This window comes from Pleurodeles waltl, chromosome 2_2 (genome assembly GCF_031143425.1).
Source record: "Pleurodeles waltl isolate 20211129_DDA chromosome 2_2, aPleWal1.hap1.20221129, whole genome shotgun sequence".
In the NCBI taxonomy this organism is placed as follows: Eukaryota; Metazoa; Chordata; class Amphibia; order Caudata; family Salamandridae; genus Pleurodeles; species Pleurodeles waltl.
In genome coordinates, this window is record NC_090439.1 from 687,366,402 (window position 1) to 687,393,744 (window position 27,343).

Here is a 27,343-nt window from a genome sequence, read left to right on the forward strand (position 1 = left end):
TCATTATTGCAGACCTAAACCTATGCATTATTAAACTACAAGGTTTTGATTTTTCTCACTGTAAATGGGAAAAGTTATTTTGTGATAGCATAGACTGCCGTCAGAGGAGGGACTGATAGATATCAAATTTTACTAATACATTAGTGGCATAGAAGTTAGCATACGGCGACTTACAAAGCTTAATTTAAAGATCTAACAGGGAAATTAACATGGAAATGTAACTTGTGCACTCAATATATGGTGGACAATGTGGCTGCCATTCGCATTTGACATCACGTTTAACATGAAAGACATTGTGCATTTATGTCTGAGTGAATTACTAATTAGAATTAACATGGAAAGTATTATCTTGCACATTTAAATTGTGTTCTATTATGTTTTAAATAGTCTTTGCAATAAAATAATTTGCTTCATATATAGGATTAAATTGTAAGGTGTGCAATAGGATTTATGTTTATTAATTATATTAGTAATGTGCATTTCGGCTTTCTTAGCTGAACTAGGTCTGAAGTTTTATTTTTGCAGCAGCAAAGGAAAGTTATTTGCTTATTCTGTTCCCTCTGACCTGAATATTTTCCCTATGTTGCTGACGTGATATTGAATGTCCTCTTGTATTGAAGGCAAAGAACATGTTTCAGCATTAACTATGTAACAATATGTGTTCTGTCTGTCGTTTGATGTAACAAACGACTAGAAATTGTAATATTTTCCTGAACTGTATGAAATCATTGAAACGACAACGCAGTTTTTCTGAGAATATCTGAAATAGTTGCAAACTTGATAGTGCCAGCAACAACCATTAGACACTGAATCTTGTGTGTAAGATAAGCCCACATGAAGGACCAAACAAGAGGATAATGGATATTTCTAATTAGTGAGGGACTTTGAAACTTTGTCAGCCTACTCCTGCTTTGAGTCTGCATCTGTCACCTTCTGTCTTCTCCAAGTCTTCTGAGGAGTTTCCTCTTAGTATTAATTGCCGCCGTTTGTTTATGCCGTTCAGTACTAAACATGCCCAACTAATTCTGAACTGTTTTTTGTTCTATGAGCAGCCTGTGTTCTGCACTGTCCTGATGCTGCTGTCTACTTATGCCATCGGAAGGTGAATGTTCTATCTGATGAAGTATTCCTGTCTGATGTCCCATGAGGAGAGGAATAATTAAATGTAGTTTGTTGTTTCCTTTTCAGCTTTGATAATTACACCAGCATATTTTTCCAGAGAGCTGCCCTAGTTAGATGATTTTTCCAAAATATTTGTGTCTCTCTCTCTTTATTGTGCCCGGATGTGTTAGTCCATTTCCATACATGCGAGTCCAAATTCATGTTAGAGATAAGGATGGCCCAGCTCTGCAACTGACTGTTAAAATTGTATTTTGATACTTTACTGATGTCACCATCATCTGGTTTGAAATCTGATATTAATGTGCATTTTGTGGTTTGGCTGATCTAGGTCATTCTTTTAGAGTGTTTAACAATATTGATGTTTAGTATATTAAATTTCTTTAGACGTTTTGGCCAGCCTATGGTTTTCATCTATGCTTATAATTTAGTTTTGCACACCCTATAAGTGACATTGATTTTGGGATCGTAATAAAGCCTTGAAACTTATTCAGTTTGGAGTTTAATTAGTGTTTAAATTCCTCAAGGAGTCTACAATTGTTTATGGATTTAAGTCATTGATTTGTGATTGAATGCATCTGACTACTATACTCTTCGTCAAGTCCAAGGATCTAGTCGAACTCTAGTGGTGGGAATAGTGATTATGTAACACTATAGAGTTTACTGTTTCTGAACCTGAGGTGCTAAGAAGGCTTCCATGAGCGCTCCAACACCGTACTCTCCTGTTAAATGTACAGCAGTGCTGAGAAATACAAGTACTCTTCCTTTCAAATTAAAGTGGAGGTACTCAGTACCAGAGAGTACCTGCCCATTTAAAGCACTGTGGAGATAGCAATAACTGAGGCATAAGGCTCGATAAAGAAACAGATGGTCTTATGACACTTACATTAACAAGGGCATAATATTCTGTATTTAATAAATAAATAGATTTGTACAAGAGGAATGCTACTGTATTCCAGATCAACATTGCCATGTGCGCTGCTGTACTTTAGAAAATATGCGATAAGCAACTGTCTCAATCATTATTTTATATTGTAAAGTTATGTTCCTGTATTAGCGATGAAGGTGTGAGACCCTTACTTTCAACATCTGACGTGTATATTATCAATAAGGGCAACAGCATTTAGTGGATGCCTGTCTCAGCCCAAGAAGAAAAGCCACAACAACGACCGAGAACAAATAAGAATAGCTGTTCCTTACCAATCCTGTAAACGAGAACTCTGCTCCCCTGGGAGTCCCTTTCTCTCAGCACGCCATGGTAACCACTATGCAGGAGGTTGAGCACAGAAGATGGACGGAGGTCTGCAGTTATTTCAGGACATTCAGCTCTCCACTTATGATAGTTTTTTAAAAGCTGAAAAGAAAATGTAGGTGTCATGTGAGTAGAATCTAACAGCTGCAAATAAACAATGTGCACGACATATTATGAACCCAAAATGTAGAAGATTTGAAAATAAACAAATTTGTTTCCTCGTGTCATTAGAAATGCGTTCCCAAATACACGTGCAGAGAAAGAAGCATCATGGCTCCCTGCTCAATTCTTTAACATGTCAAGCGGTGAACAGAGAAAGGAGACAGGTGTTACTAAGTCAAAACAACACAAGCCAAAGAAAGAAAGCACGGTATGATATGGTGGATGCTGAACCAACTGGTCCTTTTTTTGAGACATCCATTCACAGTGTTTAGAAATGTCTGTAGAGATGGGTTGCTCAGAGTCCTACCAGAATGGCTCATACCTTCATCACAATGGTGGATGTCTGTGGGTTGTACTCAAGGAGTATTATTGTAATGCTGGGGGCGGTCTCGTGCAGAGTTGAGAACACAAAAAGAAAAACCCAAACCGCAGGTAGATCATTCACTGCCCCTTTCACCATATGAATTTGGAAATAAATCAGAATGCTCTAGTCATCACAGCCAATTAGGACATTGAGAAGTTAAACGAGTCAGCACAAAGATAAGTGCCACACACTTCCTACACAAAAGAGGGTCATCTATGTTTTTTGCCTTTAAATAAGGACTGTGTAATTCCAATCAGTTTAAATGCTTTACATTCTTGTATTTAAAAAAACATTAGACGTACGATGTGCAAAAGAAAATGAAGCAGATTAATGTGGTTTACGTTCTAACATAGGTAAGTTCTGACCAGGAGCTCAAATAACTCTTGGAGCATTATTTGGATCTGCCTGGAAGGAAAGACTCACTGTGATGCCACAGGAGAGGCAGAAAAGCACTGAGTAGAAAACCAATTGCAGAGACAATAGGTCTAACTTTAATGTGAGAAAGTACGCAAACATCATTTGTGCACTCCTATGTTTGCATATTAAAGCCAGACATATTGGCTTTGCCAATGCTTCTTTATGAATGTATACCAAACACTCCAGTAGACAAATTGCAAGTGAGTAGTATAATGCGATACCTTACATCAAACCTTTTTGACAGGTGCTCCCGCCCCGTGATGACATAGGCAATGACGTGGGTGCCCCGCCCTGTGATGGCGTAGACAATGATGTAGGTGTATGTGAGTCACTTGGATTGTGATATCGGGGGGTCATTTGTTAGTCATGTGGCAGGGTCCTAGCTCCTGTGTCTAGGTCTATTGGTGGTGTAAAATGAGGGCCCTCTGGTGTGCAACCTGTTTCAGAGTCTAAGAGGACAAGTATGGATATGTCAGACATTCAGGACCAAGTGGCCGCTTGGGGACCTCCTGACAGGGCAGAGTATTGGGAGTCTAAGGCCAAACCTCCACACTGCTGGCTAATCCAAAGAGAGGGGCTGGGCAAATGTTGCTTTTGTTAGAGCCAGTCAATCAATTTAGAAAGGTAATCCTAAAAATATGCTTGCTCCAAAATTCCCCGGAATAGGACTTAAAGGTGTTCAGCAGATGGCAAAGTATAAAGTGACCAGGCAATTAAAAAAAAAAAAGGTTTGAAATAGACAGAAGACAAGCAGTGTAAACCTAAAACAGATGTAGCCCTAAATGTTCCCAGGCCAGGGTTCAAAGGTGTTCAGCAGATGGTAATGTATAAAGTGACCAGGCAATTAAAAAAAAGTTTTGAAACAGACAGAAGACAATCATTGCAAATCTAAAACAGATGTTTACCCCAGGCCATTCCAATACAACCATCAAAGGGGTCTCAGTAGAGGTTAAATTATAAACTGATCATGCAATTAAAAGTTTGAAACAACGAGTGGATAGGCAATGCCCACCTAAAACAGATGTCTATGTCGAAGCCCCAACCAACACAAAGCCAAGGTTTAATTAGAACAAGAAGGCTGGTATAAAAGCCCCCACATTCACAGACCTCTTTTTTTCTGAACTACATATTTGAAGTTCGCGGAGAGCAGGTACCATCAGGACCTCAAGGCTGAAAACATGAAGGGCAAAACACAGACTTGTGATGCTAACCCTCTTCTACTAAAGGTCTGTAATGATGTGTTGCATGTATGGTCTGGTGGTGGTTAACCTAGACATTACCCCCCACCGCCTTTGCAACTATGTACCATGAGTGCATAACGCCAATGTTTTTCCTCAGAGTTATCAGAGATATACGATTATAAGGTGTTGAAACAGTTGTTTAAGTTGTAGAGGGGTACAGTATGTTTAAAGGTGTAAAAACAATGGTTTTGGTAAAAATAGAAGTGTCCAAATTTATAGGATAATATACATGATGATTAAATGTTTTCTAATATTGCAATCCTTAGCTATCTAGTTTAGGCTCACACAGTTTTGTTACTCTGCTGTCTTTATAAAATAGGTTTATCAGACCATGTATGCTTTTAAAAGGTTATTAGCAGTGGCTGCTCTAGGGCTGGTGATGATGTGGAATGGGTGACGCAGGCAGCACTGGGTAGCTATGTTTAGCAATAACTTATTAAACTAGCCATGTAAAAACACATACTGAAAACTTCCATGGGCGTCCAGCCTTCAGGACGAACTTATAATGTCATGATATCACTTGTAATTAATGTTTATGCTGCAGAGAGAGAGAGCAGGGTGTTATGTCTAGAGGCAGCTTTGACTGGTCATAAAGTGGCACTGAGGGTTAACATGTAAGCTGTAAAGAACAGAACTATATGTTTAGAGGGGTAGCGGCGTGGATTCGTAAAGCTAGCCCTAACTGTGCATCTGTAATGGGAGGCAGAGGCCACGCTTCGCACAAGGCACGTGTCCCCAACCCCGGCACTAACTATTCATATGTAAAGGAGGCCGGGGACCCGAGCCGCACATGGGCCGTGTCTCTGGCCTACATTACAAAAGTTATGTTAGGATCGGGTCCCTAACTGTGTACTTGTAATGGCGGCCTGGGGACCCGGGCTGTGCACGTCCCGTGTCCCCAGCCGCCATTACAAAAGTGTTGGTTGGGCCGGGGCCGAGGTCCCAGCCCAAACTGTGAAGTTGTAATGGCAGCCGGGGCCAAGTGTGGGCCCTGGGTCCCCGGCTGCCATTACAAATGGATATTTAAGGCTGGAGAGACAGCCCTAGCAGGCCTCTATGTAACGGTGGCCGGGGCCCCGGACAGCACGCGGCCCCAGGCCCTTGGCCGCTCTTACATAGAGGCCTGTCAGGGCGGAGGTGAGGACTCGGGCAGAGTGTTGTCAGGGTCCCCGCCCGCTATTTTATACGTATTGTTAGGGTCGGTCGGAGACTCCGACCGGCCCTAACAGCTTGTTTGTAATGGTGGACGGGAACCTCGACAGAGGACAGTTAGGTCCCTGCCACAGCCACAACCCCTCCCCCTGAGCCCCAGCTTATCCCCATAGTAGGGGCCTAAATCTATAATTTAAACCCCCACCGGGTGACTGACAGGGTCAGGGCATGCATTAAGGATGAGGTATCCAAAATGCTCGCCCTAGGGGTTATTGAGCACTCCAGCAGTCCTTGGGCCAGCCCAGTGGTATTGGTCCCTAAGGCTGCTGCACTTGGTGCCACTCCAGAACTTAGGTTCTGCGTGGACTACTGGGGACTCAATACGGTCAGCCAGACTGACGCACACCGCATTCCCCAAGCTGATGAGCTCATTGACCGGTTGGGAGCTGTCAAGTACCTCAGCACGTTTGATTTAACATCTGGGTACTGCTAGATTGCCTTAACTGAGGGGGCCAAGGAAAGGTCAGCATTCTGTACCCCAGATGGGCACTTTCAATTTAAAGTGATGGCATTTGGGATGAAGAATGCCCCTGCCACCTTTCAGAGGTTCGTCAATCAGGTGTTGGCTTGGCGGGATGAGTTCAGTGCCGTCTACCTGGATGACATTGCTGGGTTTAGTTCCACATGGGAGGCACATCTGCAACACCTCTGGAGAGTGTTAGAGGCCATGCAGAAGGCAGGCCTCGCTATTAAGGCGAAAACGTGCCAAATAGGGTAGGGTTCTGTGGTGTACTTAGGACACCAGGTGGGGAGTGGCCAGGTGGCACCCTTACAGCCTAAGATTGACACAATTCTGGCTTGTGAGCCTCCCAAGACCCAGACTGAAGTGAGAGCCTTTTTAGGTTTCACAGGATATTACAGGAGGTTTGTTAAGGGATATGGTACCATTGTTACCCCTTAACTGAGTTGACTTTGAAGAAGCAACCTAGGAAAGTGATCTGGGCAGAGGCTTGCCAGAACGCTTTTGATGCCCTGAAGGCTGCCATGTGCACAGCACCTGTGCTGAAGGCACCTGACTACTCCAAGGAGTTTGTTGTGCAAACAGACGCCTCAGAGCATGGTATTGGAGCAGTACTCTCACAGCTTAATGAAGAGGGCCTAAATAAACCCGTAGCCTTCATTAGAAGGAGGTTACTACCCAGGGAACGTAGGTGGAGTGCCATAGAACGTGAAGCATTTGCTGTGGTCTGGGCACTGAAGAAGCTAAGACCCTACTTGTTTGGGGCTCACTTCCGAGTTCAGACCGACCACAGGGCCCTCAGATGGTTAATGCAGATGAGGGGTGAGAATCCAAAACTGTTGAGGTGGTCCCATTTCCCTACAGGGGATGAACTTTACGGTGGAACACCGTCCTGGTACAGAGCACGCCAATGCTGATGGTCTGTCCAGGTTCTTCTGCCTTAGTGATGAGTACTCCCATGAGGTTGGGTAGTAGCTCCCCACTTTCAGCTGGGAGGACACGTGTTAGAATTTTCATCCTTGGCATGGTGTCTCTTAACTTTTTGCCTCTGTTACCCGGGTTGTTGATGGGTGCTGGACTCTGATTTTGCTGTTTTTGTTACTCTGGGCACTTTACCACTGCTGACCAGTGCTAAAGTGCAAGTGCTCCTTTACAAAATGTGTATGTAATTGGCTTATCCATGATTGGCATATCTGATTTACTAGTAAGTCCCTAGTAAGGTGCACTGGAGGTGCCAGGGCCTGCAAATCAAATGCTACTAGTAGGCCTGCAGTGCTGGTTGTGCCACCCACATAAGTAGCTCTGTAATCATGTCTCAGACCTGCCACTGCAGTGTGTGTGTGCAGTTTTAACTGTAAATTCGACTTGGCAAGTGTCCCCACTTGCCAGGCCTAAACCTTCCCTTTTCTTACATGTTAAACACCCCTAGGGTAGGCCCTAGGTAGCGACAAGGGCAGGGTGCAGTATATGGTTAAGGTAGGGCATATAGTGATGTTTTTTATATGTCCTGACAGTGAAATATTTCTAAATTTGTTTTTCACTGTTGCAAGGCCTGTCCCTTTCATAGGTTCATATGGGGGCTACCTTTAAATCGGATTAAAGTGTAGATTCCCTTTGGGAGCGGATGGACATGTGGAGTTTGGGGTCTCTGAGCTCACAATTTAAAAATACATCTTTTAGTAAAGTTGATTTTAAGATTGTGTGTTTGAAAATACAATTTTTAGAAAGTGAGCATATTCTTGCTTATACCATTTCTGCGACTCTGCCTGTTTGTGGATTCCCTGTCTGGGTCAGTTTGACAGTTGGGCTGGTTGCACCTCACACTAGAAAGTGACACAAAGAGAGCTGGGGTGCAGTCTGCATTTCGTGATGAGCCATCTGTGCTAGGAGGGAGGGGAGGAGAGTTCACTTACACCTGAAAGGGCTGTGCCTGACCTCACACAATGCAGTCTCCAACCCCCTGGTGAGTGTCTGGGGCCTGGCAAGGCAGGATTTCACATTCAAAAGATACTTTTCTTTAAAGTAGGCCTACTTCAAAGGAGAAATTGGGTATAAGAAGGGCACCCAAAACCACAGACTTTAGAAACCCTTCTGGGAACAAGAGAAACCTCTGCCTGAGAAGAGCTGTAGAGCTGTGCCTGCCTGTGACTGTGCTTTGTGGAGCTATCCTGCAGTTGCTGCTTCTGCTAGAGTAAGAGGGCAAAGACTGGACTTTGTGTGCCTTCCATCTTGAGAAGAAATCTCCAAGGGCTTCATTTAGAGCTTGCCTCCTGTTGTTTGAAGTCTCAGGGACAGCAAGGTCTTCTCTCTGCCAGCAACTGGAGTCTCTGGAGGGACTCCTACTCTACCCTGTTGTGCCCATCCAGTTCCTGGGACCCTGGAAGGAGAAGCTGGCAGCCTAAAGACAAGGATCTCCCCACACACAGCGCCGTGCGGGGAAAAGATCGATGAGACTCCGATCTGCAGCTGAAGAAACAACGCGCCGCCAGCTCCGCAGCTGAGAATCAATGCTCGCCGGAAACACGACTGAAGAATTGACACATGAAGCAGGAGAAATGATGCGCAGCATCGCTCACAGAGGCTGGGAGATCACAACCCGCGCTGTGGGGTTTTCGGATCATCATGCAGCTGAATTTCTGATTCAAGTACCACTGGGCGTGTAAAAACAATGCATGGCCTGCCCGGACCCGAGTGTGGTGACCAGATTGACGCATTGCTCTCCTGCGGAAAGAAGAAACGACGCGCCCCGACCCAGCGAAAGGAGAAACAAAGCAAGGTCCCGATCGTGAGTGGAATCAACGCATCGCAAGCCCTTTTTGACGCGCACTCGCGGGGTTATTTTTGACGCACCCAACGTACTTTTTCACGCTAGTGTCAGTGTGTGTTACAAACTACTTAAAGACTCCTTTTGCGTTTTTATTAATAACTTGACTTGTGTATTGTGGATTTTTGTCGTTTTGGTCTTGTTTTGTTTAGATGAATAGTTCATATTTTTCTAAACCTGTGTTATGTCATTTTGTAGTGTTTTCATTAAGTTACTGTGTGTGTTTTGGTACAAATACTTTACACCTAGCACTCTGAAGTTACGCCTACTGCTCTGCCAAGCTACCAAGGGGGTAAGTAGGGATTCGCTGAGGGTGATTCTCTTTTACCCTGACTAGAGTGAGGGTCCTTCCTTGAACAGGGGGTAACCTGACTGTCAACCAAAGACCCCATTTCTAACACCCATTATATATACACCCCAAAGTGCCCTTGAATAGGGGGGACTTTAAAGAGTGGTTTTGAAGTGCACAAGCTCCCCTTTCAGCCCAATCCTATCACAGACCAGGCTGAAAGGCACAGATGGCAATAAGTGCAGAGAAATGCCCACTTTCTAAAAGTGGGATTTCAAAAACAGTAATATTAAATCCAACTTCATCAGTAAGCAGGATTTTCTATTACCATTCTGCCCATACTAAGCATGAAAGGGCTACTCCTTCCAGATAAGAATTTACCACTTAAAAGTATAAGAGGGCAGGCCTCACAGTAGTGGACATGAATTTGTGAGTTTTGCACTACCAGGACATGTAAATCACATAGGTACATGTCCTGCCTTATACTTACAAGGCACCGTGCTCTACGGGTTATGTAGGGCCTATCTTAGGGGGTGACCAATATGTAGAAATGGCCCTGTGCACATGTAGTACACTTTGGCATATTTAATTTACTTTAAATCCCTAGCAATTGGGTATGAGCTAATGTTACCAGGTTAGCAGGGGTAAAGTGTCCAGAGTCCTAAAGCCAACAAAAATGAGGTTAGAAAAAGAGGAGGGGGGAGGCAAAATGTTTGGGGTGACCCTCTTGAGAGGGGCATTTTCCAACAAGTGGACAAACAGGATAGCTGCTAGAAGGAAGTAGACTGATAAGTGATATTTAATAGGTTGGTTGTGGCTAGCCCTCTTTACTGCTCTGGCATTGATAGGGTTGATGAGAAGAATGAAACCCTGGTTAACAGCTGAACGAGTGAACAAGAGCTGGATTGATGAGTACTGGGATGAACACCTTCTACTTGCGCTCTGCCAGAATGAGCCAGTCTAAGAAAGCAAAGCAATGAGCACCTCCAATCCAGCAGCAGAATATGAAGAGGGGCCCATAGTGTCCCATATCACACACATATTCATTGACCATGGCCTGAACTACATGGTCCCCCTGAAAGGTTGGGGCCCACCTGCACTGCAGGGGCTTCTTTGATTCACTTTGGAATGAGCCTTTAACAAGACAAGAGATGATGGTATCAGCCAAGACACAAGGTTAAAATAAAAAAGAGGCTGGTAAGCAAACAGTGAACACAGCATTCCTTTCATTCACTAATCACTTCCCCTTTGAACTACATATTACACTTTCCTTCAAGCTCCAGGCTTCTGTGCTGGCTATAGATGATCATCCCATTCTTCTGAAGCCAATCTCCTATATGCTTATTTAGACACCTTCACGCAGTTGACTTTCTGCCTACCCATCGGGCTGCTACACATCATTCTTCATTTTAGTTAACATCACATTCTATGGCAACTCCAACCACTCACCAGCTTTCTGGAATGAAACAAGACAAGTGAAAATCTACGGAAAGTGCCAACTCTACATCAACCCTTGGGAAGAGCTTTAAGTGTACTAAAGATATCCAATTATGGGAATGCAATGGCCACAATTAGTCATTAATCTTGGTTCCTAAGCATTATATAGGACTGTGATCTCAAATGCTAAGATAAATTCACATGTTGACTATACAAGGTAGTAGGATAGTAGTGATTAAAAATAATGGTAACACAATTGCAAAAAAAGGTTCAAGGATGCAAGACAGAGCTACTTTTAAGGCCTTTACTGTTACCAATACATATTTCTTCCGTTATGTTCCTAAATATCTGTACTATTGTTTGAATATATAATAAACAGGAATCTCATTTAATACTAAGTTCTTCTACTTCAAGCCTATAATCTGCTGCTCTTTTACGTTAGGTCACCCGAGGAGACAGACTTGTCTGCATCTGGGATTCAAAACAGTGAAACGCAGTGCCACAAGAAACCCAAAGCCAACAGCCTCCGCCTATGCAAAATCTTTTTTTTGTTGTCATTTTTTTGACGAAAAGTTGAGCAGCAAGTTGACAGCAGTTGAGCTGCTGTGCAACATGGCTTAAAGCTTTTTAAAAAGTGTTAACATAGACTGCACCATATCAATTTTTTTTTTTTACTTCAGGCCATGTTGCACGGCAGCTCAACTGCTGTGAACATGTGAAAAAAACACTGACAAAAGACAATGCTTCTCTATTTGACGTGATCTGTGACAGTGGACATCTGTGTTGGGTAATTATCAGGATGAAGTGTCATTGCATTTCTGCGAGATAGTTTTGATGGTGAATTAAAGGTGATTTGGGAATATCAAAGGTCTGTAGCACTTTATTCTAGTAAGCTGTATTAAACATGTAGAAGAACTACAGCAAAGTGTAGCTGCAGTGGAAGGACACTGGCCACCGGAAGCAGTACTTGTCCAGGCTCTGAGGCACGATGAAGACTCGAAGCCCAGGTGGAAGATGGAGGTTCAGAAAATGCACTGACCAATAGGAAGCAAGGAAAGGAGAGTGTAAAATAGGAGCAACTTGTGAGCCAGCCATTAGTAAGTAAAGTGATGTGAGAGCCAGCCAATGGTAAGAAAGGTATGTAATCGGCAGGTTCTAAGCCCCTTTTAAGATTCCTTTTCCAGTACAAGCGATTTCACAAGCACAGTGCAAGCGCTGTGCAGGCAAAACCGAAAATAAACAGAAGCTATTTTATGCTCTCCTAGAGTTATTTTTAGGACTTGCCAATGGCCAAGGCGGTAACAAAACCTCCCCAAGGAGGGACAAACGTAAACCATTTACCAATGTCATTAAAGCATTTTTGAAGGGTAGGCCACAAACAAGTGGTACTTATGGGCAGGAGGTGGGCGTGGTTAAAAGCCCAGATACATAACACCACATCGGAAAAGCAGCGCTGCCACGCTCATCCTAAAAATTAACACCATAAACAGAAATACATATGTATATACAAACATAATATAGCTGCAAGTCAGCCCTCTTCGAATACTGGTCTGCTTAGTGGTCCTTCACATTTTGCTTCAGCTCACCACAGCAGACTGCAAGGGGAAATGGCCAATACACTTCAGCTATGTCTGTTGCACCATGAGTTATGACATCTTCCAGATTACACATGCAAATCAGCCAAAAAAGATGTGCATTTTACTGACAGGGCTGATGTACTAAAAAAATTATTTTATCACTACCTTTTTCTTTCTATTCTTTATATATTTTATCGTCATCCTCCAGTGCTTAAAGTAGACATTCAGGTTTCAGTAATTCAAAGCCAATAGTACATTTTCTTTGCATCAACTCCACAGTTGATGTGACAATTGTTACCAACAAACTGATTGGGGACGTACAAGTAATGCTTTAAAATCTCAAAGAACTGATGTTATTATCTATTTCAGATTAACTTGATTTGGTGCTATGCATTATGGTTGTGCACAATTAGGCAGTCTCTAGTAGATGGACTCTAATGCCATTTGTAAGGACAGGGAACTGCAAGTCAATCAGAGCAGAGGGATTACAATGTAGCTTCCTAAATGCAATTTTTAAGAAAGGGAAAACAACTTTCTATAAGTCTACACAGGTGCCTCTGCAAAAAGGAATAACCCAGTACTTCCCAAACCTTTTAGGACCACAACCAAATTTTTAGCATGACAAACTTTTGCAACACACCTAGCATTAATGGACTTGAGGTGGGCGAGTTTTTTAATGTAACTAAAGCATTGTGTGGTAGTGCAATGTAATTTACAGACAGCAAATTCTCCATTGAAATGGATGCTAATTATGCATAGACTTTACTGATTAAACCATTCATCATTGTGCATCACCAAGTAAAGTGCCTTGAATTGTTTTGATCCCCTTAAAATCCTTCTTTACATCACACTTCAGAATTACAAACAATGTGCTATATTTGTGCTTTCCTAACTGCTGAATGTATAGAGTTTATTTGTATAGATTTACAATTTATGTGTAGCAAAAAATGGCATCGCACAGCTTTTCCGTTCAACCTCCCTGTGCCGGAACAAGGTTGTCACATAACTCACTTTACTTTTCTTTCTCTGACTGCAAAGGGTGAGGAGCTTGTAACCACCAATACCCATGTTTAAAAAAAAAAAAAACATACAAATCAATTTGTCAGAATAATTAGTTTGACATGTGCTTTGTGTCTCTGAAGTCCAGTTAATGTAGCAAAATATTTCTTCGACTTCCGCAACCCACAAATAAAATCAGCTAGAGACTCACTGACTTAAAGTTTGGAAAACAGTGGAATAACGACTGAAATTTTGGAGGTCGTAGATTAGTATTCATACAAAACTCTTACATGTATTAGTGACTAAGGCCCAATACATTTATAATGGGAACATTCATATACAATCAGTACAAACAGAAAGGTCTGCGAGCTACACTTTTACTAATAGAGTATTGAATGTTTTGAGGTTAATTCAAAATGGTATGTAAGAGTAAGCAAACGAGTATTCCTTTATTACTGACTCCCCTATTCGTAAATGCTCATGTGAATCGCCTTGCTGATTAGTCATGGCAGGGGCATAACAGTAAATAGGAACAAGCATGTGCAATACAATGGGTCTCGTGTTTCCTTGAGTTAGAGCTATTAGCGTTCTAAATTCTTAACTGGACTTTTCTTGCAGCTTAAACTGAAAATGAAAAGTGAAACAGTTGACATATGCGTCTGCTTCAAAGTGCCATGGTCGCCATGAGCGCGATGGAGAGACACAAAAAGAAAAAGAAGTTCACTTGCAGTCAAACATATTGGGAATCGTGCAATTTTCCATGTAACAGAGGCAGTCTGCAAGGCGGTAACAAAATCGCCCCAAGGAGGCACAATCATAAAGCATTTGCCAATTATAAAGGATTTTTCGCTCTTCACCTATTAAGTTATTTCTTGACAGGCCACTATGAAAGACAAAGACGAAAAACAATTTCGTGTAATTTGTAATAGCAAATTTAAACGCAAATTATTCTAAACGTAGAAAATTAATCTATTATGTACTCTAAATTGTTCTATTTAGAAAAGTGCAATAATGTGTTTGTATGAAGGGAAAATATTTCTATTTTTCCTCATTTACATCCTCATTTGAGGCCAGGCTGTTTAGTACTGAAGAAATATGGTTCCTAAAAGGATGTGGAGATTCTGCCAGGAACCGTTCCAAAACCTTTCATCACTTCTAAACCCTGAAAGTCAGATACATACAGTTTAGTTTAATGTGTAACCCACCAAAAACCATGGTTCTGTTCCCAGCTCAAATGTGAAAAAGGTGTTGTGTAGTGTGCCTGAATTAACCTTCCCACCGGGTGGGCCTGGACTGGTAGTTTGAGCTGGACTGGGCAAAGACTGATTTACAAGTGGCGGGTCTCTGTTTACAGTTGCACAGTGGTAAAAAAAACAAAAAAAACAATTAATGATCTGGTTTGCAGGACCACTCAACTGTCAGAGGCTGATATTAACTAATTAATGCTACAGGGAGACAAACACGAATCCAGAGAAAACTCAATTTAAATTCGCACTGATCTGGGCCACAGAGTCACGTCTTCCAGAATTCCAGTGACTAAGGCATCCACACACGCTCAACCAATCCTGCATCCATGAAATAAAATAAACAAGGAGTCAGTGGGACAAAGAAAGATTTGCAACTGCTAATTCAGAACATTAAGTATTAGGGTTCAGCGCTTAATATGGGGAGCTAGTGGCTGCCGGCACTAAACACTTTTTAGCCCCAGCTACACTTCCAAGGACTACTCTATGAAAAAAGGCAGTCACTTAGTAATTTTAACTTCATTTTTGCAGTCCCCCAGAGACCCTCATTGATGTTATCCGGTAGTGTGGCATTGAATGCAAGTGTTTTTTCCAATTCCAGGGCCGCTGCTATCCCAACTGTGTGGTGCTGTTTATTTGTTTTTACTGCAGATGCGGTTTCTCAGTTTAGTGCCCCTCTCTTCCGCCAGCACTATTATGGCCCCCGATTATTCTGGTGCAGATGCCACCCTGATTTTCATTGAACACCAGGGATTATGGTAACAAAACAAAAAAAGAATAGGGTGGTGAACCAGCTCGTCCTGCGATTCGGCACAAGACAGTCTTTCTGCCACTATATGGCGACTGATTGTAAGATTCCCCTTCTATCTGCCTACTGTGGAGGGCGTAGTGAGGGGACCGACAGCCCACCAAACATCCGTTTTTTTTTTATAATAATAAAGTGGAGGTCACACCCACTTATCTTGAGGCTGCCCCATCCCACACCCCCAGTTGGCAGAAAGTGTTTCTACCTCCTTGGAAGGAAGATTTGGGCGGTGGGGTGGAAGTGACCTCCATCTTGCCTGCACTAGAGGACGAGGAAAGCTCACTAGGCATTATAGATTTTTGCTTAAAAAGGATTGGGATCAGTGGCTGATCCATCTTTGCATCTGGCTACACCCCTATGCTGACCACCACATAGTACTTTTGCTCTCTGGGAGGTATAATGGCGGTTTACCCCCTAATCGTCTTGAACTAGGGGGCAGAAAGCCTACTAGACCTCAGGAAATCATGTCAAAAAAGTAATTAGGTCGAGGAGGCCTGCCTGGCATCAGACTGCACCAGTGTTTGTGGCCCTCAGGGGAGGAAGAAGAAGGGTTTAAGCCATTGTTTTGGCCCATGTGTTAAAAACGTTAACATAGAAACAACCAAAGCCCAAATATTGCAGCCATTCCCTGTGAAAATGAGGAAATTGATAAGCTGGCACCCAGGAAACCCCATCAACCTAGGGCATTTTTAACAACTGCAGATCCATAGCAATCCAGTGTGGCTTGCATGGATCCCAACACATTTTCCTACCCAGAATGCCCAGCAGGTGTGATACTGTGGGTCGAAAAAGAACATTTTCCCACATTTGTGTGGCTGAAACCTTCCAGCCAGTGGCAAAAGTCTCACCATTCTACGTTTCCACATTTCTCCTGACTTAAGCAGTACTCTCTGGGTGTTGGCTGGCCGTAATACATTGACTGGACTAAAACTGTAACCAAATAAAGTCTACATTGACACTAGTGGGGGATGTGCTGCAAGAAGGCCCTTTCATGTTAAGGTTTGTGTCATCAAGGTATTGGTAAGATTTGATGTTGTTGGGGTGAGGGAGTTGGTTTTCAAGGGCCTTGTTGTAGAGGTTGATGATCACCTGAGACAGGATGGGCGCCTGGGCGACTTCTCAAGTGATGGGGAGCTCCTGGGATCTGGAGGTACCGATCTGGATGAGCTAGCATTGACTGGATATGTATGATTTTCCTTCTATACCACACATTCAATAATACAACCTGATCTGAATCAAGCCAAACTATAACATACACAGCTTGCTTCTTGTACTACACGAGAAACAGGAAAAAGACAATAGTTCTCACCTAAGCAAGATCTATTGGCTTTGTTAGTGTGGGATGTCATTGTGTGGGGTGGAGTAGAATTGTGTGGTGTGGAACTGTGTGGCGTGGAATTTCGTGGAATGAACTTGTGGCATGGAGTGGAACTGTGTGACGTGGAATTGCATGGCGTTGTGTGGTGGGGAACTGCATGGTATCAAGTAATGTAGAGTGCCACTGTATGGTGTGGAGTGGCACTGTAGGGTTTGGATTGGCATTGTGAAGCCTGGAGTAGAATTTTATGTTGTGGCCTGGAGGAGCATTGTGTGGTGTGGCCTGGAGTGGAATTGTGTGGTGTGGCCTGGAATGGAATTGTGTGGAGTGGTGTGGAATTGCATGCATTGAAACTGTATGGCGTAGAATGGAATTGTGTTGCATGACACTGTGGGTTTGAACTGGGGTGACATGGTGGGCAAAAAACAATGGATTGCGATGCTGCCCTGAGCGACCACCGGAGCTGGGATTAACTCATGCATTCCATCCATCAGCTTGTATTTTTTGCATTTGAAAAGTGATCCAGAAACCAGTCTCAGGCTGCTTGTTTCCGGTCCAGGCAGGGAGGACCTGGCCTGGCAGTTCAGGCTGGACTGTTCCCATAAGAAGCAGGGTCAAGACTAATTTGCATATGGCTGGGTCCTGACTTGGGGGGCCTGAAGTGCAAGAAAAAGATGGATTGGGATGCAGCCCGAGCAACTGCTAGGGGCTGAGATTAATTCAAGCAGTCCATCCATCACCTTGTTGTTTTTGGATTTGCTGCCCTAAGTGCACCAGATGTGCCCAGAGGTGGGTCCCAGCCTCACTGTGGCACTGGATTCAAGAAAGCCTGGCTGATGAGGGGTGATACTCCAAAACTGGTGTCAGGATGCTTGTTTGCGGTCCAGAGAGGACCTGGCCTGGCAGTTCGGGGTGGACTGTTCCCATGGGGAGCATAGTCAAGACTGATTTGTATATGGCTGGGTCCAAACTGAAGGGGGGGGGGGGGGTAAGAGGGGTGAGGGAGGGGGTAGGGCAGGGGAGGGGGGTGCATAGTGGACTAAAAAAAAAAACGATGGATTAAGATGAAGTCCTGAGCGATTGCCAGAGGCAGAGATTAATTAATGGATTCCATCCATTACCTTGTTGTTTTTGCACAGAATTGTGTAGCATGGAGTGGAATTGTGTGGTGTTGAGTGGAACTGTATGACATGGAGTGTAATTTTATGTTCATTGGAGTGAAATGGTGAGGCATGGAATTTATGTTGAGTGGAATTGTGGGGTGTAGTACTGTATAGCGTAGACCGGAAATGTGTGGCGTGGTAGTGTGTGGAGTGGATTTGTGTGGCATGTAGTGGCACTGTGTGGAGTTTAGCGTCAATGTGTGGTAAAGAGAGTTGCCAGAGATGCCACTGAGTAATCCTATAGTGCTTCAAAGCCTTGTTCTATATAACAAAATGGTTACTTACCGGTGCGAGTAGTTTTGCAGCTTGAGGAATTTTCTGAATTCACATGCTGTACATTATTTCACCATCTAGTGTTTGGGTCCGGAATTTCTTTTCTTTAGTAGTCCTCTTTTCTTGTCTTTTTTTTGTTGGGCGTGGGATAACTTACACTACTTGGTGCTTGGTCCATCCTCCTGTGACGTCATATGCGCTCCCTGGCAGCCTCCCTCTTGGTCGCCATTTTTGGAACCTTTTTTTTTTTTTTTGGTAGAAATCACCTCATTTTCGGTGGAGGCAGGTGGGGAAAGTTCTTTGAGATGCGAAACTACTGCTACCGGTAAATTAACTATTTCGCTTAGCAGTGTGAATCTTTACTGAATTCACATGCTGTGCATTCATTTTGTAGTGTTTTTCTTCACTATAGTGTCTGGGTTGAAGATGATGTATAACTTGTAAACAGACTTTCAAGAACTTTCTCCCACCTGCGATTTCCTATTTATCTGCACATCAATGCAATAATGTTTTGTGAACGTACGTATTGATGACCACGTGTCCGCCATATAAATATCTTTCAATGGTGTGTTTGTTTCCTTGTGGAGTGTGCCCTTGGCTTTCCTTCTTGCTGACTGCCAGCCATCTTGTGACATATGTCAACAATCTGTGTTATCCATCTTGCCATGGTACCCTTTGATACGGTTTCTCCTGTATTGTTGTTTGCAAGGGACAAAAGGAGTACTTTTCTGATGTTCTTCGTTTTTTGTATGTAATACATTATTGCCCTGCGTGCATCCAGAGCACGCAGAGCCCACTCTGCTTGAGTGTTTAGGGTTTGTGAAATTACCTTAGGAAGGCATTGCGGTTTAGGTCTTAAGACTACCCGGCCCTAATGTTTTTGCTTATATGGTTCCTGTATATTGACTGCCTGCAGTTCACTTACTTTGCGTAGTGATGTCATTGCAGTTAGAAAGGCTGTTTTTACTATTATGAAACATAAACTTGCTTTGTACATTGGTTCGAATGACTCATTAGTTGTGTGAGTACCACATTGGGCTTCCATGTGGGTGTTGGTGTATTCATAGGTGGAACTATCCTCTTTGCTCCTTCCAAAAATCTTTTGATCACTGGGGCTGTGAACAAACTTCTTCTATGTATCTCCCTGTGTAAGCTACTATTGCTGCAAGGTGTACTTTCAGAGAAGCATATGTTAGACCTTTTTCAAGAAAATGAGTTATCATATTACTGTAGTTTCTTCTGTTCTGCTTTGAAATAGATTACGTTTTGTGCACCAATATGTGAATCTTTTTCCATTTTGTTAAGTAACACTTACTCGTTGACACTTTCCTTACTTCTCTGAGAGCCACCATAGACTTTTTTGGCCTGTTTGGCCAAATTCTAGGTCTTCAGAAGCCTTGCCGTTAGGCTCAATGTGCTTGGTACTGGATGTAGAAGCCTTCTCTTTTGCATGGACAGTAGGTCTTGCATCAATGGTAGTTTTATTGTTCCTTGCTCCATCTCAATCAGGTCTGAGTACCAGGTTTTTCTTGGCCATTGTGGGGCTATTAATAAGAGTGTAATATGTGACTGTCTGCATTTGTGTATCACTCTTGAGATCAGTGTTATTGGGGGAAAAGAGTAAACAAATTTCCCTGACCAAACTATCAATGGTGCATTCCCTATGGACTGAGGGTACGGCTGTCTGGACGCAAAGTACTGGCATTGTGCATTCTGTGGCATTGCAAATAAGTTTATTTTTGGTATTCCCCATTTTTGGAGCACTGTCTTCAATGCTATCTGTTTTATCTCCCACTCATGCGATATAGATGCTTTCCTGCCAAGCTTGTCTGCTAGCATACTGTCCAGTCATGGCAGATGTATAATAGTTAATGTTATCTGTCTTCGAATGGCCCATTTCCATATCTGTTGTGCCCTCCTAGATAGCGGAAAAGACGTTGTTGCTCTTTTCTTGTTCAGATAAAACACTGTTACAGTATTATGTGGTTGTATTTGAACTGATGTGTTCCACAACTGCTATTGAAAGGCTTTTTAGGCTAGGGACAGTGTGTTACTTACCAGCATGAGAACTAAGATCAGATGTCCACCTACTTGTCCCCAAACTAAAGTTTATCCTTTTATATTACATCTGATAGCACTATAGTTATGTTTGACTGAACTACTGAAATTGGCTTATTTACCGGGGTCCTAGCAAGGATTTTTAGTGTGCATTACCTAAATCAAATCTCTTTCTAAATGCTCAAACGTTTATTTAGGTAAATGCAGAAGCAGTCTGAGACATATTTTGGGCAACAAAATAAAGGGCAGGCAGTCCCCTTGCCCTCACTCCCATACATTTATCAGAACCCACATGTTGGGCCATGTACCGCAAAACTGTCTACAGCGCTTACGCTGGACTCTCCCTTCCATTCCGCCACACCTCATTCACGCACATTCCATTGTACCCGTCCAGTTTTCAAACTGTCGTTCAATCCTTTGAAATCACAATAAAATTCATGGTGCTTCAGACAACCCAAACGAGAGGGTCCCAGATGCGCCTATGAAGACCTGCAAGGTTTCAATCTACAGTGGATGTAACTTTGTCAAATGTAACTGGTACTCATGGAAAGCACTCCAGTACCTTCGGGTCGAGTTCGTGCTTAATAAAACTACAGAAAAAAAAAAAAAATCACATTCAGTCTGGAGTGTAAAGAACACAAGCTTCACAACAATGATATTGTTACTGTTTCTCAGTCTTCTCCGGGCAGTATGAAATCACATATAGATGCCCAATATAAAAGCCATTCTCTGGTTCGGCCTTAGGACCTCTTTGTACATTGTAAATCTATTCACTTAAGCAATGTATAATGTTTGAATATTTAGATTACTCGCAGTGTATGTTATGTTTATGCATCCGGTGGTAAATGTTATGCACTCTCTTTTGTAATTTTCAAAACAAAATATTTAGCTTTTAACACAAAGGACAACGCCATTTGGACCAATTTCTGCTGCAGTAGTAAAGGGAATGTTTTTCACACATTTCCCGGTTTGTAAAAGAGGAAATACAACAACCCGATTTTTCTCAAACGTTTCTTTTTTCATATTTTCAAAACGGGGAACACATTTCTACCGTTCATTATGATGTTAACAAGATAGCAAGGATCTCCTTTATGCCTTAAATGGGCTAGTGCAAACCGTCTTAACTCTAGTCAATGTTACACAAATAGCAAAAGCAACAAAACACTTCAAAAAGCACCAGCTTCATTTCTGAGCTAATGCAATGATTATTTCAAGGGCCTCCGGATGGTCCAGCCATCAGGAGTCCAACTAATCACTCACTTGGACTGCTCTGTTAGCACCTCATGAATGTTCCATTTGTCTGTCCGGCCCCTATTTTCCGGGGGACTGATACTCCGTAGGATACTGCAGTTCATACAACATTAGTTTACCCATCCTTGGGGTTATTTATATCTATTCCCCTTCTCACTTGCCAAGACTATACAGTAGCCCAGTAACTGTAGGACTTGGAATACATATGTTTCTGGCAACCAGTGGGTCCTGACAACCAGGGGATGTGTGGCGACACTTATTGGACCCCCTCTCCGCACTCTAAAGGGACAAGAGCTTCTCTGGGTGATTAACATGTAGGGGTCTGTAAACCTCCCTCAAGATAGATGGCCATCAACAGCCATATCGCCTGGGCCCTCTACATCTGAAGTGTTTTATTTCAGTCAAACTACTAAGCACTTGAACCGACGCCTCTCTAGGCCCCTTTGCTCCTCGAAGGCAATCTCATGCTCAACCACTACACTACCCTATTCTTGGATGACATCTGTGGTGTTCTTCCCTCCATGGGTACATACACCCAAGCTAAGCCAAGAGTTTGAATGCTACTTTTAAGCATTATGTCATACTTATGAAGGTTCACATTGGATAAAATCGTAAATGACTTAACATGATGAAAGTTATTATTGATTTTTAGCCACACATGACAATCATTAACTTTTTTTTGTTTTAGACGTAACTTTGCACGAAGTGACTTGCTCAGTGACTTTGGCTGTACAAAGGTAAGCTGCCTCGTTTGATTAATAGAGAGTAAACTTCAGGCCAAAGTCAACAGCAAATATTCACCAGCCTTGGAAAATCATTACATTCAGTGCTTTCCAAAGTCAACCAGTGCCCTATTCCCAGGATGTTTTACATAGAGTATATTGTGTATGTAACAACAATTCACATAATGAGAATAGGTCTATTATTCTCATTAATCTCATGCAACAGTGAAAATAACAGCAACCCAATGATGCACAAGTCATCCCCCAAACAATTAACATTATGATGTAGTACAAAGTATTTTAGCAACTAAGGGCCAGATGTAGCAAACTATTTGCGACTGAACCGACTCGCAAAATGCATTTCCGAGTCACAAATAGGAAGGGGTGTTCCCTTCCTATTTGCTAGTCGCAGTTGTATGCAATTCCACTTGAAGTGGATGGTAGCCCACTCGCAAACGGGAAGGGGTCCCCATGGGACCCCTTCCCCTTTGTGACTGGACCCAAAATTATTTTTTCAGGGCAGGCAGTGGTCCAAGGGACCACTACCTGCCCTGAAAAAATCCGAAACTAAAGGTTTCGTTTTTTTTTTCTAAGTGCAGCTCGTTTTCCTTTAAGGAAAACAGGCTACACTTGGAAAAAAAAAAAACTGCTTTATTTAAAAGCAGTCACGGACATGGAGGTCTGCTGTTCCCAGCAGGCCTCCATTCCCGTGAGTGGCCAGAGTCGCTATGGGGGCGCAAATTGCGACCCACCTCATTAATATTAATGAGGTGGGTCTTTGCGACCCCATAGCGACTCGCAGAAGGTGTCTGAGACACCTTTCTGCATAGCAAATTGCGACTTGCAATTTGCAAGTGGCACGGACTCGCAAATTGCAAGTCGCAATTTGCTAGTTTCCTACATCTGGCCCTAAATTGTTTACCTGGCGCCCCCTTTCTCTCAAGCTATTGATGTAACATAACATTTCTAAAAAATAAAGCAGCCTCTGAGCAACATGGGTGACTGAAAAGGTGTAAGTAAAGATATATATATATACTGTATATATATATATATATATATATACACACACACACACACACACAACTTTTTATACAGTTAGCTCTCGTCCTGGCTCTATCAACACCCCTTCCTACAGCTTCACAGATAGAATAAGGTCCTTTTGACATTTTGTGGCAGTTAGTAACAGGGCCACCATGCTCACACCTACATCCTGCATTAGGCGCAGGATGAGTTTACTCTTTGGGTAAGGTTGCAGAAAGCGGGCAGGTCACTTATTCTGACGGGTCAGAAACCTTCAACTAAATACACAAATTGTAGTCTAAAGCTCGAAGAGGAAATGTGTAAAAAAAAATATAGGAGTAGCTCGACATTCAGAGGCTAGTCTAAGGAGAGCATTTTTTTTTTTAATACTTATAAAATGCTGGTAAATAAGAACATTACCAAGTTTAATATAGAAGATGGTGTAGTAACTTGCAATGAGATGGTCACTGAAAGCAATACTGTGGGCCACACAGATAACACAATTGTCTACTGGACAAAACACGAGAATGTATTTTCCTTGCTTACTAAAGTGTAGCAAAGTATTAAGACCTTCATAAGAGGTTTCAGTAAAAATAAAAAAAACTGCAATTGACTAAGTCCATCTAAAAATGTTTGGGGATGGAAAAGAGGTCTCCTCAGAAAATGCTCAGAGCTTGCACTTCCTTAGAGAATGTCCTGCATTGCTCTCTAGAGGAGGATCATTTTTAGGTCTCTGCTAGACAGCACATGCGATGTCTCGAAGAGACTGTTGTATTTAATATGTGGGCTTCAGCCCGCCCATATGCTTCCCATTTGCTGGCTCCATCTTCGCTCCGATATTCTTTGTCCCCATTTGTCCATGGCATCCATGCTTCAAGCCTCTTCCTGTGTTTAGCCCTCCCCGACAGCATGGACCAATTACTGTTATCCAATCACTACTCCCATTTTAGGAACTGCTATAGGAACTACTTTGTTCTTTGTTTAGGAGCACTTCACACGAGCACTCATGTTTTCACTCTCTTCGAGCTCTGTTTCTGTAAACAGGCCTGTACATCTTGTTCTTATCTTATCACATTTGCTGTGCAATTGAACATTGAGGTCAAATGTCAGACGCAGTTTTCAGAGTGTATCTGTTTACTTTTCTTTCACAGACTTCAAAGTGAGAGGATTTTTTTATTTCATTCCGAGTGTTGCTTGTTTATTGTTACTGCATTCCGGTCATCAGCTGTCCCTTGTTTACCCCCATCATTGCTTGTTGTTTTGTCTGTGTGCTATTGCTTATTATTCCTGCATTCCCATTGTTGGTTCTCCCTCCCAACCTCCGAACATTGTTTGTTGCTTTTTCGGTGTACAGTTGCCCGTATGTTTATGGCTGCACTGCAGCAAGAGGTCCCGCCATCCAGCTCAGACTGCCACAGGTTTGTTACAGCTGTTGGTTTAGTTTTCTATCAGGCCGGCATCCTTGCTTACACATACCCTCACATTCTCCCCCCATCCTTTTTACAGTTGCGGGCTATTTTAGGTGATACAGCGTTTTAACTAAAATAGACTTGTGCATGGAGGTGCTAATTGCTTTGGGGTCATTTAAACATATATAACCGGGTCTTAGACAACAAAAAAATGCAAATATTTTACCAGTGAAGTTCATTCTACGGTTTCTGAATTCCGTACTGAGCTGCAGGCTAGTTAACATGTTCAAGTGCTACACAACCAAAGCAATTTATTGTAGTGCTTTCCAAGGTTCCCTAAACTTGCATGAAGTTGCTAACAAAACATGCAGCAGCACTTTTACATTAAGGATGTGTCATGCAATGAGCTACAAATTGTACTGAAATTACCCTATGACTAAAAGTTAAATGATGGAAGTCATTTATTACTGCGGTTCCTTTAGAAATGCTTCAGCATATAGGGCTTTGATTGACTCAGACCGAGCTGCCAACTAACAAATATGGATTAAGATTTGTAAAAAGAACAGTAATTTATCACTGCTGTTGTTCTGAGGGTTTTGTAGCTTCTTATGTAGCTCCTGACCACATTTTGAGTTTTGTTGACACATACTGCAAATACAATCAAAACAATCATCACCATGGTGCTTTCCGAAGCTCCCTAGATTTGTACAAATTTGCTAACAAAACATGCAGCAGCGCTTTTAGATTAAAAAAAATAAAAGTGGATGGAGCCACAAATCACAGTGAGGATACTTAAACATCCACGACTGTGTGTCAAACAACGGAAGCAGTTTTATCACTGCGGTTCCTTTTGGAATGGTGCAAACTTCTTGAGAGCTGCTACCTAATAAATAGGGGTGGTGATTTCTAAAAAGAACAGTAATTTACCATCACTGTCCTTTTGAGGATTTCGCAGGTTTGTTTGGAGCTACTGACTGCGTTCTGCATTTTAGTGATTTTTGTTGACAAAAATGCAAATTAGTAAGAGTTAATATTTGTAACTAGTCCACCAGCTGCTATACCACATGGCTAAAAGACAATGACAACACCAATAGCTCTCTCATTGCAGAGACCTATTGGCTTTTCCAATGCTTGTTAATTTTCGCCTACTGACCGATATAACTGTGTTGTGCCTACTGTCTGCAGTACAACACAAAGAGGGCTAATTACCGGATGGCTTTCATGTCTATCTCAGTTCCCTGCTCCTAACTGGATTGCCATTCTTTCCTACTGTTGTATTTATCCTGCCCAGGGAGCTTACCTTCTTTAACTAATTTTCGGACCGAAGGACCTGCATTCTTCTACTGTTGACATCAGAACTATTTTTATTTTTAGCCCACGATGCACGTGTCATCTTGCTCTCTTCCCTGCCAACTCATTCTTCACTTTCCTAGTCACATATTCCTTCTTTTCCACCCTATATCCACTCATCTATTGCTTCAAGGTAACATTTTATAGAGGGCCTGGTAGCTACACACTTCTACCAGGGTCACTTGCTTCTTCTTTTACCACTCCACACATGTTTTGTTTTTATTAACTATTTGAAACATTTTTTGAATCATTAACATTTTGTTTGAAGGTGCCAAAATAGCAGTCAGTGCATTACCATGCAAGAACACACGCAGATGGCCTTCTTCAAATGTTCTGTTCTTTATGAAAAAAAACACCATTCCAAGATGGCTATCTAATGCATACCCAGGTATGAGGACACATCAGTGGCCAGTTTGGAATGGTTTTCCCCTCAAGTAAAAGATAAAACATTCCTAGATGGCAACAGCAAAACAACTCACATTGAATTAAGTACAACCTCTCACATACTGCAATCTTCTTGCCTACAGGAAGATGTGGAACTGAAATTGGTATCTGATGTGGTTCTATGCAAAATGCAGCAAGAACCTAGACTGCTCTGTTCAAAACTGCTGCACCTCAAATTACATTAGACTAAGCTACTAAATTCTACTATGCTGAAAACTGCATTCTTCAATGTATCTGATATTATTACAGACCAATAAACTGCTGCTCCAGAGATGCGCTGAAAGAAGGAATCTGTATTCGTGAAGACACCTATAGCCAAGCTGAGAAAATGTCCAAATGGAAAAATAACCGGAGAGGGGAGTAGCTCCACCAGCTGAAAGTAAAGTGATGATTTTAATTGCAGAGTTGAAGAGCAATGCACAGACTTCATCTTTCCACTATTGCTGTGAATGAAGCCCTCTGTAGATTCCTACAGGACAGAGATGCAGAGTACCTATCTTATAAAGATCCAGTTTTTTCTGAGGTCTGGAATGGGTCAGTACCTTCAATTAGTGTACCTATAAATAGTTCCTGTAGAGTAGCATCTCAAACCAACTCCTTACTTGTACTGGCTGGTCCTCCCATATCACCCCTGTACAGCAATGACATGTTTTCACACTGACAGGCTCAAAGAGTAAACTACCAGACCCCAGTATCCACCACCACCTCAACACTACACTATGACTCCCAGGGGTGTGGAATTAAAAACAAAATCTACTTGTCTATGGGACAGGTTGCTTCTTAAATCTACTTGTCCTCTAAAAAAATCCACTTGTCCGCAGATCTACATACTGGGGCTGGAGGAGGCAGGAAGCAATAGTTCCAGTGCAGGATTGCCATGGAGTCTGCAGACATACTAACTTGAATTTTTCAAGGATTTTCACCAGCTCTTCT

At 42.5% G+C, this 27,343-nt stretch overlaps 1 protein-coding gene across 1 annotated transcript in view; it reads right to left on the reverse strand.

Annotated features, from left to right (window-relative positions):
- TTPA (alpha tocopherol transfer protein) overlaps positions 1-27,343 on the reverse strand; it is a 258,988-nt gene that overhangs the window by 115,702 nt on the left and 115,943 nt on the right. Inside the window, exon 2 of the mRNA XM_069220249.1 lies at positions 2,320-2,473. Within this exon, the coding sequence (XP_069076350.1) occupies positions 2,320-2,473 (154 nt within the window). The remainder of the gene's footprint in view (positions 1-2,319; positions 2,474-27,343) is intronic.